At 39.2% G+C, this 19,058-nt stretch overlaps 1 protein-coding gene across 2 annotated transcripts; it reads right to left on the minus strand.

The window, feature by feature from the left end:
* Nucleotides 1-3,589: 3,589 nt before the first annotated feature.
* socs5b (suppressor of cytokine signaling 5b) lies at nucleotides 3,590-18,553 on the minus strand. 2 transcript variants are annotated; one of them, XM_016663587.1, is made up of 2 exons: nucleotides 18,500-18,553; nucleotides 3,590-5,462 (listed from the first exon to the last, which is right to left on the minus strand). In XM_016663587.1, exon 2 carries the CDS (start codon nucleotides 5,423-5,425, stop codon nucleotides 3,758-3,760), a length of 1,668 nt encoding a protein of 555 aa, XP_016519073.1. In that variant the 5' UTR covers nucleotides 5,426-5,462; nucleotides 18,500-18,553; the 3' UTR covers nucleotides 3,590-3,757. The 2 variants fall into 2 exon arrangements, with proteins under 2 accessions (XP_016519073.1, XP_007577236.1); XM_007577174.2 differs by lacking the exon at nucleotides 18,500-18,553 and adding an exon at nucleotides 16,272-16,780.
* Nucleotides 18,554-19,058: the final 505 nt, after the last annotated feature.

A 19,058-nucleotide genomic window follows, 5' to 3' on the forward strand; every position in this document is an offset into this window, starting at 1 on the left:
AATATTACAAAGACTTTATTCTCATACGACTTCATTTTTGTAAATTTTATTCTTGTAAAATTTCGACTTTATTCTTGTAATATTACAATTTTACTCTTGTAATAATGCGACTTGATTATTGTATAACTTAATTCCTGTTCAACTTTATTCTTGTAATATCACGACTTTATTCTCATGATTTTTTCATAAACGCATCTCAGGAGCGCCATGAAGAAGAGAGCGGTGGACGTCAAAGTGTCAGACATTAAAAAAAGTCACAACAACTTTGAACACGAGGAAGTGTGAACATGCAGTGTGAGGTTCAGATTTGTGTCTGAGGAAACGAAAAAGTCCCGCAGCTGAAAACTGGTTCTGTCCGGTCCACTCTTTACATGACATATTACTTTATCTTTGATTAAAAACATAATAAAATGTTGTAAATCTGATGAATAATTTAATTCTATATAACTTTCTTATTTCCATTTATTTGGGTGTTCATCAGCCGACTGACTGGGATCAAGACAAACATTTGATCCGAATCTGTAATAATAAAACGACTAAAGTTTGGTCACAGACATTTTCTTTAAACGTAAGGAAAATATTAAAACGCATGTGTGATGCTGACTAAATAAAGACAGACAGTGTTTTCCAGACTTGTCTTAAACGGATTGCATGTTCACACGTTCCAGGAAGTTTCACTTTTGCATTTTCTTGAACAGTTAGGGGAACCAGCACTGTTTCCTCGTGCAGCTCAGGTTTTTACTGGGAAAACACAGTGAATTCAAACAGCCCTGCTGCTGTATTTTCTTTAATACTTGTTGGGTTTTACATTATTCGGTTAAAAATGCGCTCGCAGTAGAGGATAAACTGCGTTTGTTATTCCAGCTGCAGACCAGAACTTGTTGGACAGCGATGCCTACAGGAGAACAGCAACCTACTGACCCACTAACAACCTAACACTATGTGACAAAAGACTAATGCATGCATTAGTGAGTGACAACAGTAACAAACTAACCTAATTTAACGATCAGCTCCTAATTAGACGTAGCACCACTAAACTGCAATCTTTAATGTGCAAGAAAGTTAGTGAGCTTATAGCTCGTGCACCTCTTCACTGTTATTCGGCCGGTCTCATCTGAGCGGACCGAGTTAAAGCACCTATTGCTCCAGGTTTAGACTATCAAGCAACGAAACCGATGGCTACTGAAAGGCACAAAGGTAACACTTATTTACAGAAGTGACAGGGCAGCCAGCAGCGCTTTCAGGCCAAGTCACACCTGAAATGTTTGAGGATATGCTAAAAAAAAAGAAAAAAAAAAAAGAAGAAAAATCTTTAAACCAGTTTGGACTCAGAGCTATGCTTTGATTTGCAAAAGTACGTTCTCCAACATTTTGCATGTAAAGACAAATGTAATGGAGCAGAACAAAAGTGGAGAGAAGGGATGTTTTCCAAATAGAAGCCTGAAAAGTGTGGCGTGCATTGTATTCAGCCCCCTTTTATTCTGATACCTCTAAATAAAAACCAGTTCTTCCATAAGAGTCAGAAGTTGTGTTGCACCTCGTTCTCAAATCAGTTTTTATCTAAATTAAATATAAGTATTCATTGAATACAGGCAGCTATGTAAATAATTTTTGAATTGAAAACTTGTTTCAAAACTTTTTTTTCAAAAGAGAAGTTATAATATTAAATAATATCTACCATCTATATTTTTCTGGTTTAAGGTAAAGATAAACATAAAATTTAGCAAAGAGATTTTTTTTGTGAGGGGTGGAAAATGATGTAAGAAACAAGTTCACCTAATTTCCAAAAAATAAAATCATTACTGGTACAAATTCAATGAGGACATTGCATAAAAAACTTAATAAAAACCTGCATTTCTTATTACATGTTTATTTAAATCATTAGTTAGGTCTTTATAATTTTTAACCAAAGTTATAAAGAGCCACTGTGGAAGGTCCAAAGAGCCTCTCGCAGCTTTGAAATTGCAGGTTGCCGACCTAAGGTCTAGTCAAAGTCCAGAGCTAGAACCTAACGAGATGCAATAACGTATCCACTCAGGGGGGCAAATACATGCCACACTTTTCAGATTTGTATTGGTTAAAAAGACAACAAAAAACAATCTATCCCTCCATAACTCTGAGCTGCTTTCTGCTTGCCTGCCATACAAAATCCTAAAAGAATACTCCTAAAAGAATACTCCTAAAAGAATACTGAGGTTTGTGGTCGTAAGGAGACAAGATGAGGAAAAAGTTGAAGGTGTGTTCGTGACGCCACGCTGGTTAGCCACAACGCTAAACGCTCTCGCAGAAACGGAGACAGGAACGTGTGAAATGGATGATGTTACAACCCAAAGCTACAGCGGTTAACTTCCCAGCGCCACACGACAACCACGACAACCCTTGGGGTCAAAGGTGGGATGTTCTCTTTGAATGAGGGTGGATCTGTCAGAGGCGTTCCTAATATCATGGCCGACTGGCGGCGTGTTAACTTGGCAATGACTGGACGAGATTTTGGGGTCAAGAAAGCGGGAATGAAGGCTACGCAACAGCTGAAGACGAGAGCCTAAGGTAGCAAACATAACACTGCAGAGCTGACGACAGCAGAGTTCCTGACTGTTGGACGAACACAGATAGTGAAGATATGACTGTCATCATGAAGAGAAGTTCAGGAATAAATCAGTTTATCGATCTGAATCCCTATGCCTAGGTTTTAAAGGGGACCTATTATGCAAAATTCTAATTTTGAAAGTTTTTGTACTTCCATTTGGGTCTTAGCTGCTTCTGAAAACAACCCAGCGCTTTAAAAAACAAAACAAGACGTTTTATGGTGTCTGGAAAATGAACCTTTTCAAAAACCTCCAGGTTGTTGAGTCACATTCCACAAGCACTGTGCCGCTACCTAGCAACCCAAGCAGCGCTCCAGCACATCTGGTCAGCTGGTTTTACCTCTGTATGTTTTGTTGTCAATTTACTATTCAGAAACCACTTGTTGTGGTCTTTTTGACTGTGCAGGACGCTCCACTTCTGCTTTTCAAAGATGCACAGTTGTATAACTGTGCATCTGTTTGCAGCCATTTCACATGCGAGTGTAAACATTGAGTTGGGGGGCCAGGGAGATGGTTAACAGCAGCTTCTTTAAAGTGACAAGACGCCCTAAATCAGCTCATTCTGAGCAGAATTGAGCATGGCAACATCTCATTATCCAAAAATGATTTTGTGGAAAAAAAAAAAAAAAAGAATGGAAATGTTTTGTATAGACCATAGATCTATCTATCCTAACCTGTTGAAGGAAGCATAATAGGTCACCTTTAAAGTGGCTTAGCTGATCTCATGCATGCAAACAGGAGGCAACAAGTGCATCGTAAATAACAGGAGGCGCCTGCAGATGCCCTCTCCACTCTAGTAAGGTGCTCTACGAAGTGTTTCTGAAGGTAAATAGAGACGCACGAAGTGAACTGTACAGCTTGAAATAGTAGTAATTTGGTATGAAGAGAGAGGGGGGGGGCATGCAGGCAGGTGTACAAGTGGGTTGGTGGTCATGGTGGGGGTTCAGCACAGACGTTCAGCACAAAAATAGGAGCCTGTTCAGCTTAAAAACGTGCTCAACAGACAGCGTTACACTGAATATAATCATGTATTCTCAGTGATGCAAGTTAATACCAAAAACAGAGATTAGAATGAACTTTAGCTTGTTATACTTGATTCTATTCTCCAATAGAAAGGAAGCCAAGTCCGTATGGCCTCTCAACGGGCTAAGAAGTTCTGTAATCGGCCCGTCTTATTTCACCTTGAGTGGCGGCTCCCTCTCTAGCCAGCGGACTCGTACTTTCTGTTTATAGTGATACTCCTTGAGGAAGTCCTGCAGGGCGGGGGGCAAAGGCAAGGAGCCAATCCCATCGTAAGTGGTCCATCGGCAGATGGCGGCGCGGGCCAGGTGCTGCAGGGTGAAGGGGAAGGTCCGGTTGAGAGGCACCGTGAGCAGCGGCTCGAAGAACATGCAGGCGCTGGGGTCCTTGTAGTGCTCCAGAAGTCCGGTGACGGTGGAAGAGTGGAAGACGCACGGGTCGTGGGCGTCGAAGCTGAAGTTGTGGTTCCACTGCTCGATGCGGGCGTGCAGCGATCGGTTGTAGCGGCGGAAACTGACAGAGAAAAGGTAGTCCTCCTGGGCCGAGTCGCGCAGCAGGAAGGTCCCCTCCGGCCGGCCATCCAGCAGCGCCTCGGCCTCGTAGCGGTCCATCACGCCCCAGTAGCAGGGCAGGGCGGTGATTTGCAGCAGGTCGGGCACCAGGCAGTGGATGTAGTCTATTTGGGTGTGGACCTTCCAGGGCCCGGGCTGCTGCCGGCTCTGGTGGCCGTCTCCGGAGGCGTGCCGCTGCTTCGGCCTGCGGGCTTGAAGACATAAGGTGGTGGAGTCCTCCTCAGAGTCGCAGTCTTGGGACACCGCCGTAGCCCCCAACATCGACCTGCAAGCTCCCGACGATGCAGCGCCCGCTGAGCCGGACGCGCTGCCAGTGCTTGCTTCCCCGGAGACCTCGCCGATGCCGGGAGCCATCTTTGGTCCAAGTTTGTAGAGAGAGGGGCCCGGCACCGAGGCCTCCAGGGTGTGAATCTGTGCATTGGGAGGCGGGTCGACCCCTTCCTCGATGCTGAGCCTGCGGCGCTCACGCAGGCGCTCTTCTTCGTCCTCTGGTGATGGGTGGGCCGGGTCGAAGGCGTCCAGCAGCGCGGTGGAGGAATGAGGGCTGACCGGTGCTGTGTGCTGCTTGATCAAGTGCCACTTGTGTGCGAGGTCGGAGCCTGGCGGGAAGGGGCAGGTCTCCAGCATGAGCTCGGTCAGGTGGATTTTACGTTTGGAGTTGATGGGGTTCTTAGGGTGCGAGCGCCGGCGAGCTGGTAGGGGCAAGCACAGCCCGACCGTGTCGCTCAGCCGCTGGCGTAGCGAGCGAGCGTTCAGGGTCCGCCCTCCGGATCCAGAGTCGATCTCCTGGATGGAGCTGATTCCATAACGCCGGTCACGGCGGTTCCCACAGCCTCTCAGCCGCCCAGAACGCCGGTCTGCCTCCAGAGAGCTCTGGGTTTTTGTCGAGCACGAGTGCTTCTTCTTGCCCCCCCACGGAGCGTGTCGGGAGTAAGAGTCCCTCCGTGCCATCGGGACACCACCAGATGTTCCTCTGGCATCATCCGACTCCTTATCGATGGAGATCTCTACGATCTGAGGGATGTCCGATACGCAGTTATGATGGCGGCGTCCTGTTGCGACCACCGGCACTGGCATGAGGCTCCATGATGGGCTGGCGGTGGCGGCGGCAGGGCCCCGGGCCTCGACCGCGTTGCCTGCCTCACCCAGATCCACCACACACTGGACTGTTTCTACCTCTACTCTGCTTTCAGCCGATCCCGTGCTGTGGAAGAGAGTCTGGCATCTGCTCTTCAGGCTGCTCCACATGTTGCCCACTGTCGTCAGGAAATGGAGCCCCTCGGACCTGAGAACGACAGGAGACGAGGCGGATTGACTCACAAATTTATCCAAAGCAACAGCATAAAGGTGCATTCACATCAACCCTGTTTAGTCCGCTTTAATCTGTTTGCCTAGAAAATTTGTGCATTTGTTTGGGAATGCATAATCTGATGCAGACCACAAAACGTGATTCGTCGTCTTTTGCAAAAAAACAATAAAGAGAAATTCTACAACGGCTAAAATCTGACGCTACTCTACATTTATTTACATTTCCTGAAGAAGAAAGTTAAAGTGTCTTCTTCAGAAGCGTTTGTGCCGTTTCCTTCAGTGGTTCTTAGTGCAGTGCCCCCACAGGCAAGGAGGGGAACAGGTTTTTCAAAGGCTTTGGCAGTGTGAAAACGAACAGCAGCAGCTGAAAATGTGACAAATGTTGCAACTTTGGTCCCAATCAAACCAAGTCCACCAGGTGTGAAAACAGCCTTAAACTGCACAGAAGATCCAGAGAGGAACCTCCTCCGTTTCATTCCTCAGGCTACTGTGTGTGCAGTAATTAGACATGGTTGGAGTGTAACAGGGCCAAAGCGTCTGAGGGGTGGGGGAGCGGTGGTGGTTTTAACAGCAGCAGATTTAGGAGTTGCCAGGCAGACGTGAAGAGACACAAGGCCACGGCTATAAATGAACCTGGGATCTGCTCACAGCTGATCTGCTGGTATGTACTGTATTACAGAGCCAGTCTAGACCTGACCCGAAATTTTCCCTGCAACAGCAACAGCAGACAGACGGGGCACAATTGCATGCTTTCTCTCCGTCTTCCCCCCTCCCTTTCTCACACACTTACTGCTGATTTATGACATTCAACGCCAATAAGGTTTGACAGGGATTTGGAGGGAATGAGATGAGACTTTTCTGGGAGCGGTTCTTTTAACATTTTTCCTCATGAAGTGAATTTAGTTCATGGGATTTCTTAGAAAGGCATTCAAAAACAGTGATTTATTTAATTGAAAATTAACTTAAAGTAGCAAACTTACAGAAAAAGATATAGTTACCAAAAAATGCCAACTACTGAACTATTTGTTTTGCATGAATCAAACAAATTAGTGCATAGCTGAAAAGTGGAAGGAAAATAATGCACGGACTTCAACGTGTTACAGACTCTAAAGTGTTAATTTAAACGTTTTAACATAATTAATCACATTTTGTTTTCTTTTTATTTTCCAAACAAAAGTTCCGGTTGGAACTTTCATATTGCGTTTCTGGTACGCCAGTAAATCTGACGCACAAGCGACATCCGCAAAAACAGCAATGAACGGTGAAGCCATTCCTCTTTCTCACTGGAGTTTAACTTTTGCGTCAAAAAACAATCTGATTGGTCGCTGTAAAAGAGTTTTGCTGCGTTGAAGTTGTGCTAAAAGGAGTTAGTCTATGAGTGAAGCTATTCAAGTCTAAAATATGTAAAAGAAAAATAAATAAATCAAGTACATAGTTTCCATTTAAATGACAAGACAGAGATGTAGATAAAGAACCATTACTGATACCATTACAGGAACCACTTTGTCCACTGTGAAACACGGTGGTGGCAGAACCATAATGTGGAAATGCTTTTATTCATCTATTTTTTTTGCAGTGGAAGAAAATCTGTCAGGAGGTGGAAACAAATAGAGACTGGATTTGAGTTGTCTTCCACATGCAACAGATCAGTTGCATGTGAGAAATATCTCCAGATATTAGAGGCTAAAAAAAAACAACAAAAAAACAAAACAACAAAGAAACATCCTGTCTTTCCACGTCACTGTTTTGTGAGTCTGTCAAATAATACGCAAGAAATTTGTTGCAACCAAAGTGTGAAAAGGAGCAAAGTTTCTGCAACCTTCAAATTAAGTTTGATAACCACTGATCACGTCAGGTAGGTCGTGTTCACTAAAACATGCTTTAAATATAGAGTAAAAACAAGATGGCAGAACTGAAAGCAACACACTTGTACTTAATATAATTTAACTCTTTTTAAAAAAAATAATATAATTTATAAATAAAGGAACCTGGGAAAGATTGAATCTCTGCTGCAGTCAGTGAAAGAACCAGGGAAAATATCTGAACATCTTTGATAAAAGATATAAATGATAAAACTGATCGTTATGAATTAAAAACAGTGACATAGTGGTGCATACAAATACAGAATTTCAAAACTTGGCGTTTAAGTCCAAAAGATTATTTTTTTATAAAAGTGCTACAATGAAAAATTTAGAGTAGAGCAAAATAAGGACCTCCCAAAAAATGGCATCAAGTCATGCAAGATTCTCACACAAATACAATAAATCCCTCCAAGTTATGGGGAGAATTTACTACAATATTGATTAAAGTTGACCAACTTATTTTTTACAGAATAAATAAATAGCAACATGGATCATCCATCTATTTTCTTCCAGGTTGCATTGGATTGGCGTCGATCCAAATATTTAAAGGACGAGAGGCAGAGCTTTTCAGATGGAAAATACATTTTTAACAAGGTATTTTCAATAATTAATTAATAAAACCCGTGTTTAGATTAATATTTGAGGGGGGGTGGGGAATCTGCTTTTCCACCAGGTTGAATTATTCAATAAATTTTTGGAATTGCACCGGAAAGCTGCAGTGTTTTAGAAAAACCATTCCAGTAATGTTATTGTTAACTTTCATCACTAAAACCTCTGAGGTGTTTTCACAGACATTAAAACTTTATCCAGCTGGCTCGATAAATCCGCAAGCAGAAAATAAATTAATGATCCCTTTAAATCTAAACCTACTAAACCTTAAACTGGTATTAGGCACTTTTTAAATGGGAAACAAAAAAGCAAAATATGGATTCAACGTAAATAGAAACAGAGAAAAACTACTTTGAGTCGAGTTAAAAGTGAATTGAAAGTTGTTTGGATAGATTTGGAGAAGAAATCTGCACAGCTGCTACGACTCTTGCATCATCTCTGCAAGACTCCGGTTAAAAATTAATTCAAATCTGGATGGAAATAAACTTTCATGCAGCTTAACGAGGCGATGAAATGGTGAATGTGTGCTTTGATCAAATGCATCCAGAGACTTTAACTTATTTTTTGGATGAAGAGCACAATCTCCTGGTAATTAGTGATGGCTCAGTCTGCCACACTAGCTATGATGTGAGCCCAGTAATCAGATTATGTAAGGGTCAGACATTATTGACAGAGGAATGTTGCTAACTAAACTGACTGAAATCCCCTCTGCTGCCACAGAACCGCGTTATTCTCTGGCCGGCTCAACGAATCAGTTTGATCTTTGTCATGATTTTGTGATTTTTACAATTAAATTAGCAACATTAACTGGTGCCGTCTCCAATAGAAATCGGACATAATCAAATTAAGAACAATGAATCATTGTCTGACCAAGACGCTGTGATGAACTGGTTGCTGAAACGACAAGATCCAATAATGTGTGCCAATAATCTAGTGATATTAATGAAAGTAGCCTAAAAAGCAATAGAAACTACACCAAAGTTATAGCTTCCAGGTACAGCTGTAGCTTACATGTTGCTAACTAAACTTTATTTTAATATGTCTGCAGTTTCAAACAATAATAAACTGGAAATCAATTTAATGATGAGTCACTGGTCACAGATTTTTTCATAGAACAAATCTAAAATATTAAAAATATCTAAAATATTTCAAAGAAAATGTAGAAATACCTGGCCGCAATGCTACGTCACACATTATGAGCTGTGGTTTGCAAAGCAACCAATCCAGGAGCAGCATTGGTTTTCCTAGCAGCTGATTGGCTGAACTCCCCAAGAACAAACATAAGACACTAAATGTTGGCTTTGACGGCTTTCGCTCTGCATATTGATGCATATAAGGGTATATTTGGCGTTTGACTCATTAACAGATAGCTATAAGTCCAATAGCAGATCTTCATGGTCTGAATCTCAACCCTGTGCTCAATAAAGGTGTTTTTTTTTAAACCCACGAGACCTTAGCATTAGTGATGGACCAACTAATTTGTCAGATTGAATTCAACAACCTTTCCTCTCGACTGATTCTTATCAATGATTAGCAAGTCAATCTGACTGTTGGCCTTGCATCAAACAATAACTACATTTTCTGAGTTTAATAAAAATAAGATAAGTTATGGACCTATGCTCGCAATAGCATATTCCTTGAGATTCTGTTGGATACAGAGCTAAGACTTCCAGCAAACAATCTGAAAAACATTTTTACTTTCTTGTGCTGTCTGGTGTTTGAAAAATATGAAATTAAAATCAAAATCCAAAGGTCAGGGCTGAAGGAAAACCAGAAGTCTGTTTGGTGAGAAACAGCCTGGTTGATGCAGGTCTGCTCAAGAAAAAGAAAAGGTGCTTTAGTGAGGAAAATGACCAGGAATCAAAACGTGTCAAAATGATAAAGCTTTGAACTCTTTTAATAAACTAGAAATTATTTGATTATCAAACAAGCATAAAAATGAGGGATTAAGTGAAATCTTCACACTAATCAAAATATTTGTAGATATGTTCTTTTTTTTTCACTCCAGCTTTGATACCAACAGATTTACTCCCACTAAAAAACATAAATTTTCATAAACTACAAAATGAACTACAGATTTCTCCGACTGGTAGAAAAGGATGGTTTCATTCTTTATAATTAGGGATGGTGATTAGTTTTAAGAGGCTTTGGCAGCAACAGACTGAGGTCAGCACGACGTTGACTGGAAGAAGCAGGAAGGATTTGTGGCGGATGATCCAACCTGATCAAAGGTCAGAAAAAGACGATTTTTCAGCACCAAATCTCTTCCTGGACGTTCAGATGTGAAGTGGCACTTCTAGATGGATGTTTAAGCTCTAAAATGTGCAGATTATTCTCATCCAGGTGAAGAATCTCATCCAGTAGACAGTCACCAATTAGACACAAATCAAATTGGTCCAAATCTCCCTTCTGTTAATGATTGACCATTGATAGGAAGGTCAAATAAAGTCAATTAGTTTTTTTCCTATCCAGCTACAATTTTTAAATTTTGGTAGATAAGTGATCGGCCAATATTTACTTGTGAAGCCGATCTGATCTACCTGTGAGAGGTTTGACTGAAAGGCTACTTGTCTGCACATTTGACGTTAACAATGGTCATCCCACTGTTGCCAACTCAGCAACTTTCTTGCAGCATTTAGCAACATTTCAGACAAAAAGAAAAAGTGTATCAGCAAAAATTGGAATTGGTAGGTTAGGCTTTTAAATGTAATGTAACGGGCGATCGGCCAGAAAACTGCAATTGTTGCACCACTAAGAATCATTAAATGCAACAAAAATGAAAATCAGATTTTTGAGTCTGTACAAAAGACAAAAAATAGTTGTCTGTTATCTCATTTTCTTTCTCTCTCTCTCTTCTTTTTTTTTTTTTTTTGCAATGGTACATTAATGCAGTGGTGTCCAAGCTTTTTGCCCCGGCTGCCAAAACTGGCAAATTTTAACTACTGGCAGGTCACAGAGTTCATTAAATAAACAAAGCAAAACTGAGTTTATTTGGGGGGTTTCTTCCTTTTTTTAGTTTTACCTGCTTAACAATAGGTCTGTCATGACACATTTCATATCGTTTCAGAAGTTATTGCGATAAAAGATCATATAATTGTTGTGCAAATGGAAAATATTGAGTTTGTTCTAATTTATTATGCGATTAATTGATTTATTGCTTATTGTGAGAGGTCTAGTTAACTAAAAGCAAAAAATATATTAAATCTAGATATCATTGAAGATATAAAACATAAAGGCTTTGTCCTGTAGAAAGAAAAATACAGTTTCCAATTTTTTTTGTCATCAATTGCTTTTTGTTTTGTTGGCCAAATTTGTTGTCATCTTGACTTGTGTTCAGGGGCGAACAAAATAATTTCAAGGGCCGAACATTGGACACCCCTGCTTTAATCACCAATTACATGATGCTTTTAGTATTTGCCAAATTCATGACTACAACCGAGGAACTCCGGTGCTGTGGTCAACAATCTGTCGTCCTTTTGGCGTTTAAGACAACTTTATGAATGGAGTATAATCTACAACAACCATGAAATCGTTTCTATCAACGTACATCTACGCTCAGAGAAAGGCATCGTTCGATTCCTCCTAAACAACCGTGACGGTCGCCAACAGCCACAGAACTCGTCGCCCCATCCGGTCCACATCCATTTTGAGCCATCCTGAAACTGAACCAGGCTACTTTTGTTCTCCAACGGCCCAACACGCCCTTCCTCCTGGGAGCACAGCGATCTAAGAGAGGGCTGGTGAAAAGACGAGATTCAGGGAGGGAAAACGCCTTCCCTGCTCACGCCAGAGTTAATGAGAGCTCTGCGGATCCCCAACGTTTTTATTTTTTAACAAATACACGAGATGGAAGAAAAACATCCGGAGTAAACCATCTAGTTTTTATTGTGTGTGTCATGGAAATCTCATCCAGCAGTAGTCGCTTTAATAAATTCACATTTTATTTAAACTATTTAAATTGATATAATAACCAAAAACTCTTAAAACATGTTAAAACATTTTATTCAACTTAAAATACCTTCATATTAGTAGATTATCATCGTTTCATTTGATCTAATCTCAGTGGACACATAGCTCAATATTTTCTGAAAGCAGAATCAGATCTTTCAGCCTTGAGGTGGAAACTTTCTACTTTGAGTTTAAAGTGTGCTTTATGCTGCAGGTGGACATGTGAACGATTTTCTCTCCCTCTGTGTATTATTACAAAATACTCCTGTTAAACAACCTTCTGTTTTGTTCATCTTTCAAAAAAATTGAATACACCTGCGAAAGTAGATGCTCCATTTGCTTCTGCAGCATTTAATAAGATATAAATATTATGATATTTTTGTCGTCTTTTTGTCAGCCAATGAGTTGAAGTTATTTATTAATATTTTAAAAAGTCCAATGTAGAGAAATAGTGTGTAATATTTCAAATGCATAGTTTTATTTTGGTTAGATTCCTAAAAATAAAACAATTTAATTAAAACTACAATGCAAATTTGAGCCTAAAACATGTCTCCATATAAACAATGGGCATTCCTAATTTATTGGGTATAAACAGCAAATAATTTTGTTTGGAGATACTAGTTAGCTAGCTAGTCTGGTCATTCCCTTCCCTTCCCATGCAAGTTCTCTGGATTATCATTTCCCTTCAGTGCTCCATCTAGGATTTCTCCCATTAATCTCAATTTCTCCAGATGAATTTCATCCTGGGCCAATCAGTGAACAGAAGGAGAAGTTCTGAATGATGACGTCCATTTTCTGTGCCGTTTTTGAATTGTAGTTTACCGTTATAGAGTTGTAGTTTGGTGACGGCAGCGAAGGAAGTGAACAAAGCTGTTTACAGCGATGGCAATTTTAGCAAGCTGCCACATTACACTATGTCAGGGTCAAACATTAGTGATTGGATAAAATCAGATTAAAGTCCACACCATCAGCAAGCAATCGTTTCTTAATAAGCAGGGGTTCAGATGCTCTGCACAAAGCAAAAAGTAGAACAAGAGGGTGGTTTTTACCAAGTAAGAGTCAAGTCACCCTAAAACGAGCCTGATGCTTCTGTTCGTCTCTTTAAAGTTCACTAAACCCAGTCGTAGCTAATGGTCGAGGTTGACTCTGATGGAGTTAAAAAGGAAGTTTTTCCAGGTCTGGGTGGACCACTCCAAGTTTTGAAATAAAGAGAAAAAAAGTGCTGTTAGTTCCCCTGATGGAGGCAACAGCTTTCAATCAAATTAAGAAATTACCATATTAGCGACAACTACAGACTTTATGTCCTTAAAATAAATATTATTTTTCTGTTTTTTTAGTAGTAAAATGTTCTAAAGGAACATTTTGCTTCAGTAAAAGGAAAGATTACAGTTATTTCACATATTACAGTTGGTGGATGCATTTAAGCACACACACACAAAAAAAACAATAGAGTTCTTTTTGATGTATTTTATCAACGAGAAAAAAACAGTTATTGACCTGCCGGTCATCAGAGCTGATTAAAGATGCATCAAAAAATTATTTGACTGGAATTCAAATATTTTACACCCAATCTGCCCTGATCAATGATCAAAAACAAATAATCACTCTTTGAAGTGGAAGATGCAACACTGGATTAAAAAAACCTCAATTCTCTATTTTCCATATCAGTTTCAATGAGAAAGTGAAAGGAGGCATAAAAGCATGTCTGGCTGTTTGAGCGCAAATAGAGCTGCAGCGATTTGTTGACATAATCAGTGAAGTTAACTATAATAATCCACTGACACAAATGTTAGTTCAATACATTTAAACTGTTTTTATTTAAAAGTTTTAACATTTTCAGTGATGCCATCTTGCATCACTGAAACACAAGCTAGCCAGTCACACATGCTAACTCTCAAACATTCAACTAAAGCAGTAAAAAATGATTTACTTGGGGAAAAAATTGCAGGTTTGTGCATTTTTATGAGATACATTTTGGTGTCGAGTTAAATGAATGGCATTAAAACATGTGAGATCCTTTTATTTGCACAAATAGTCATGTTCTACAGCAAAAAAAAAAAAATGTTTTGCAATGTTGTGGTTCAGTGATTTGTAAAAATGAAGCAATAGCAGAAAATGTAGAAATCCTTGACAACTGATTTGTTGACTTATTTTCCCATCACTTCATAATTACATACTATTGGGGTTAACAAATGTAAGAAAAATGGAAAAAGTGGAATTCAGGAAAAATTAAACTGAAGAAAAAAACTGCTGAATATGGGAAGAAAAAACATGTCCCTACATGTTTATGTTCACCTGGGCAGAGCAGGTGAACATAAACACTTTACACTTAACCGGTGTAAAGTGCTTTGAGAGGCCAGTATGACTAGAAAAGTGGTACATAAAATCCAGCTAATTTACATGTAACAAAACTTTGAGTTTACTCTAAACTGCTATGTGTGAAGAGAGTCCACTGGTGTTTAAGTGTGTTTATAAATGCTTGTCCCAAAGTTTTCAAAGGAAAAAAAAAATGGGCCTAAAACATGGAAATACCTCAAATTAAGAGTGTATGGACAGATCCTGCAAGGTTTCGTTATTAACTGCTATGTATGAGCAGCTAAACAATCACCAACTGGGGTAACCCAAGTTTTTTATGTGTGAGAGTTATGTGTTAACATGCAGTTTGGGCAGAAATCCAAATGGATTTTATGTAGCGAAAGGTATGTTAACTTCAAATTAAATCACATTTAAACCAGTCAAACTCAAAATATACTTAAGGCTAATAAAAAGCAGGAACAGTCGATCTTTGAGGTTCTATATTGGTGAATTTTTCTGTGGAACACAACTCCAAATTATTTGCAGAAAATAAGCAGAGTCAGTTTTTTTCCCCATAAAGTACATCTAAAATATTTTAAAGAAAATACAGTTTAGTAAGTAGAAATACTTTTCACACCATTGTTGACATTTGCAAAGCAGCCAATCCAGGAGTGCCATTAATTTTCATTGGCACAGATTGGCAGAAATAAGGAAGACTTTAGATGTTAGCTTCTGTAGTAGTGCCAACACTGTTTCCACTGGGTATACTAATGAATATTAAGGCATATTTGGTGTTTGAACTGTTAAAATATTCAGTTGCAATTGTGTTTAAAGATGGATCTTAACTATTTGTGAAGGACTGTGACCACCAACCCTTGGAAATATCATACGTTCATTATATTTTGATGTTACAATTTCCAATATCACATTTCATGTAGAAGATGTAATTAAAACATTTGATGTTTTTACTTGGAATTGCACTCTCAACTGATATAAAGACATGTGATCACTCTGAATGTTGATGTTTTTAAGTTGGAAGTGCAGAAATGATTAGGGCTTCATTTTACGTATGTTGGTACACATAATTTGAGGTTTAAAGCACACATTTGTGGAATACAAAATGAAATTTGCAAACAAAGGTAAAAATGCCCTTTTTTCAGCATTAAACTGGTCAAAAGACAAGCTGTAAAAACTTGTACATGAAGCAATTGGAGCATCTAAAAACATCAACCCACCCTGAGAGTAGGATTAAAAAAAGAAAAATGCATTATCTGTTCAAATCTGCATTTGCAAGTCTGAGCTTTAAAAAAAATGGTGCCTGGAAATCCCAGTTTCTTGCCAGATTCACTGCAGAACTATACTTTTGCTAACTGAATGAAATAACTAAAAATCACTGATGTAATATAAATAGGACTGATTTGAATGTGAATCCAACCGAATTGCATTGGAATGATTTTAACTAAATCAAACACATTTGGACTGAATTGGACTGCATTGCATGCAACTAGATATGCATTTAAGTTTGTCGCGTAAAGTAACCCGACATCACTCATGTTGTGTATTGGTGCTTTATAAATATTCCGATTGTCTGTAAAAACATATATAAAAAACATTATGCGATCATAGCTGGTGTACAGAAACCGTAGGGAGGCCTTCGGGTTTCTGGAGGCCCCATTTTCCCCTTGTCACTACCAAACTAGCGGAGCTGCTAACCCGTTAACGACCGACAGCAGTCCCAGCACACCACTAAATGTAGCTACAGACCTAAGATAACATTATCGGCGCTCACATTCGACAAACTAGCCTGATCGGTTCAGACAAACGCATAGAAACAGCCCCGTTCAAGGCCTAAACAGGCTTTAAACTTAGCAGCTAACAGTTAGGATTTTTCTATTCTGGATTTGCTAACATTTTAGTTAGCTTTAGCTAGCGAAGTTAGCATGCTAGCTTGTGACAATTATCGACAGAAAAATGTAGAAATAAAACAGGCCGGTGTAGAGTGGTTTTAGGTTGTCAAGGAAACAAAAGTGACACATTAGACAGGTGAGTTGCTTCTTGAATTAGTGACTTACCCGTCTCTTTCTGGAAGCCCTACTCAACGGCTCTCTTTGTCTGTAAAAAATGGCTATGAAGAAAAGTCGGGCATATATCCCCCCAGAGGACCACGGCGTCGGACGAAAGCGCAGAACGAACACTGATTCTTGATGGTATCATCCCGAATATTTAAAAAAATAAATAGTAAATCCCTAAAAACACTGGTCAGATCGATCTGAACGCTAAACTGATCTTTAACCGCCGCGACAGCCCGTTCCTCATCATGGTGGGGCTCCTCTTCTCTGCCTGGAGCAACCAATATGACGGCTGTCTGAGCAGAAACTGTGCCGGGGAGGAGGACGGGGCTCAACGTGAGGAAGCCTCGACTGACAGCGGCTCGGGCCAATGGAGGGCCGCGCTGGGGTGACTACTTCCTCCGGAGCACAAGGATAGGGAATGCCCCGGCACCGGCTGGACTCAGGCGTGCCCGGCCACCAATGGGTGCGAGGCGGGGGAGGAAGCTCTGCGCTGGCTGCTACTTGGAAACGTGGAGCGGCGAAGGGGATGCTGGTTCCTGCATATCCAGGCCAGGCCGAGGTTGATGCCAACAGGGGCGGTCCTAAGGCACTTTTACCAGGGGCCCCAAGGTGCGCCCAGGATTTTCAGTTCTGCTTTTATTTCTTTATTAATTTTTTTTAAATTTTTCAATTAATTTCACGGGGGCACAAAACAAAAGAATCAAATACATTTCAAAAGGTCAGTATTTAAAATGTGTATTTTGATATAATTCTCTTAAAACAGGTTTTTCCAACTTTATACATCCTTTTTATTTGCCATTTTTGTATGTTTCTTATTTTTATGTATGAAATTAGGGCCAGACAATTTATTGGCGCTGATTTCCTTAATTTGGGGAAATCAGTGATCGACCAATCTGCCTGAATTTGATATTTTGTAATCATGTTATTTTATTAAATAAAATAATTTCACCACAACAGCATTAATTTTGATAATAATGACGATAACAAAATTATTTTGTTGACAACCTTTTTTGCATGATGATAACGAGACAATGACAAAAATTGCGACGTGTCATTGATGACTAAGACATGATGAGATGTCTGCGAGTTTTTGTTGACGAGACGAAATTGGACGAACATTATTTTGGATACTCTGCTGGACAGATAAAATATATGACATTTCAGGGTAATATAATTTTCAGACAGTCCAGGCTAACTGATTGACATATTCTGTTGTTGTTGAAAGCAAAGTCAGAAAAATAGACATTTGAGAAAAGTAAAATCTGTTTTTTTATGTATACATATTCAGACAATAATACTTGTAATTATACTCCTGTGAATGTGACCGCATCTAAAATACATCTATTTTATACAGCACTTCTGCAAAATCATCTTAAAGACCAGAAAATAAGTGATAATTGTTAAAATCTGAACATTTCAGTCTGCCATGGTGAGGGCAGACTTTTGTTCACCCATGAGTGAACAAAAAAAACATTCAGTGTGCTTTATTCTTACCAGATTTTTTTTTTTTAATTTTTTGCAACATTTTGCTGCAATAAGAATTTGGTTAAAAACTTGTGAGAAATACAAATAGGTGTCAAAAACTCTGATCAGTTACCTTGTGTGATGTCACCAGAGAGATGGAAGATGGTCGTTCATATCTATCTTATTTTGAGATTAATCTCAGAAATCTTCTAGAAAAAATGTGGACATTTGTGAGAAAAAAATTTCTAGAAAAAATTCAGAATTTTTTGATTAATCTCAGAAATTTTGTGGAAGAAACATGGAAATATCAGAGTTAGAGAAATTGAAAATTTTCTAGAAAAAAGATGAAAATTCAAAAGTCTAAAATTTTCCACTATTGAAACTCAGAAAATTTCTGAGATTAATCTGAAAAATTCAGAGTTTTTTTTGGGAGGAATTTACTATTTTTTTCTATCTTTAATTGTCCTAATACACCGTCATAGAAACAGTCTAAATCCATAAAGGTAGAAATACTTTAGTATTATTTAGTAGTTGAGCAGAGCCGAGGTAGAGAGCAGGAAAAACCTCCAGTGGTCAGAACAAATCAGCTTCCACATCTCACTAATACTGATCTGATTTGTGTGTATGAAAGAAAAGAAAAAGGAAATTGGATTAGCACTAATTTCTCCATCAGAAGTAATTTACACTATTTTAGTCTCAATGCAGATCTCTCTCTGGAAATGCTGTTACATTTCCAAATCATCCATCATAAAAGAATAACTCACCCGGTTGATGCAGAGGCAATGTTAGCAGCATTATGGTCTCACACTGTATTTATTTTTAAACTTTAATTGAGAAATGCATCTCTAAATGTATAATCATCAAACAACAAATGCTTCCAAGACACCTTAACTGACCCTCACCATCAGAAGGAGCAATCTAATAATCTTTAATCTATTGCAGCAAGCATCTAATCCACCTTCAAATAAATAAATTTAAAATAATTAGTGCTGTCAGCTAACATTTGTCCCTGTGTATTCACTTAGCATAGAAATACATCTGGATCCAGATCAGATGCAATTTGGATTAAAGATCTAAAATACGCTTTAGGTTCTATGTAACAGGGTTTTATTTTAGCAATGTTATAGATGTGAAGTTGGTAAGAATTGGTTTATTTATTCTTTAAATCAATTTTGTTTGGTCAAAAAGTTATTTTCTCCTCACATTGCTGCTCTTGACGGTTGGTGGTTACCATAGCAACCGGCAACTGACAGCTTGTCCCCATTTTCTATCGGTCATAACTGCGTTTTCTTTACAAGTATTACATTTTAACACATATTTTAT

Source organism: Poecilia formosa, unplaced genomic scaffold, assembly GCF_000485575.1.
Source record: "Poecilia formosa unplaced genomic scaffold, Poecilia_formosa-5.1.2 Scaffold430, whole genome shotgun sequence".
Taxonomy (NCBI): domain Eukaryota; kingdom Metazoa; phylum Chordata; class Actinopteri; order Cyprinodontiformes; family Poeciliidae; genus Poecilia; species Poecilia formosa.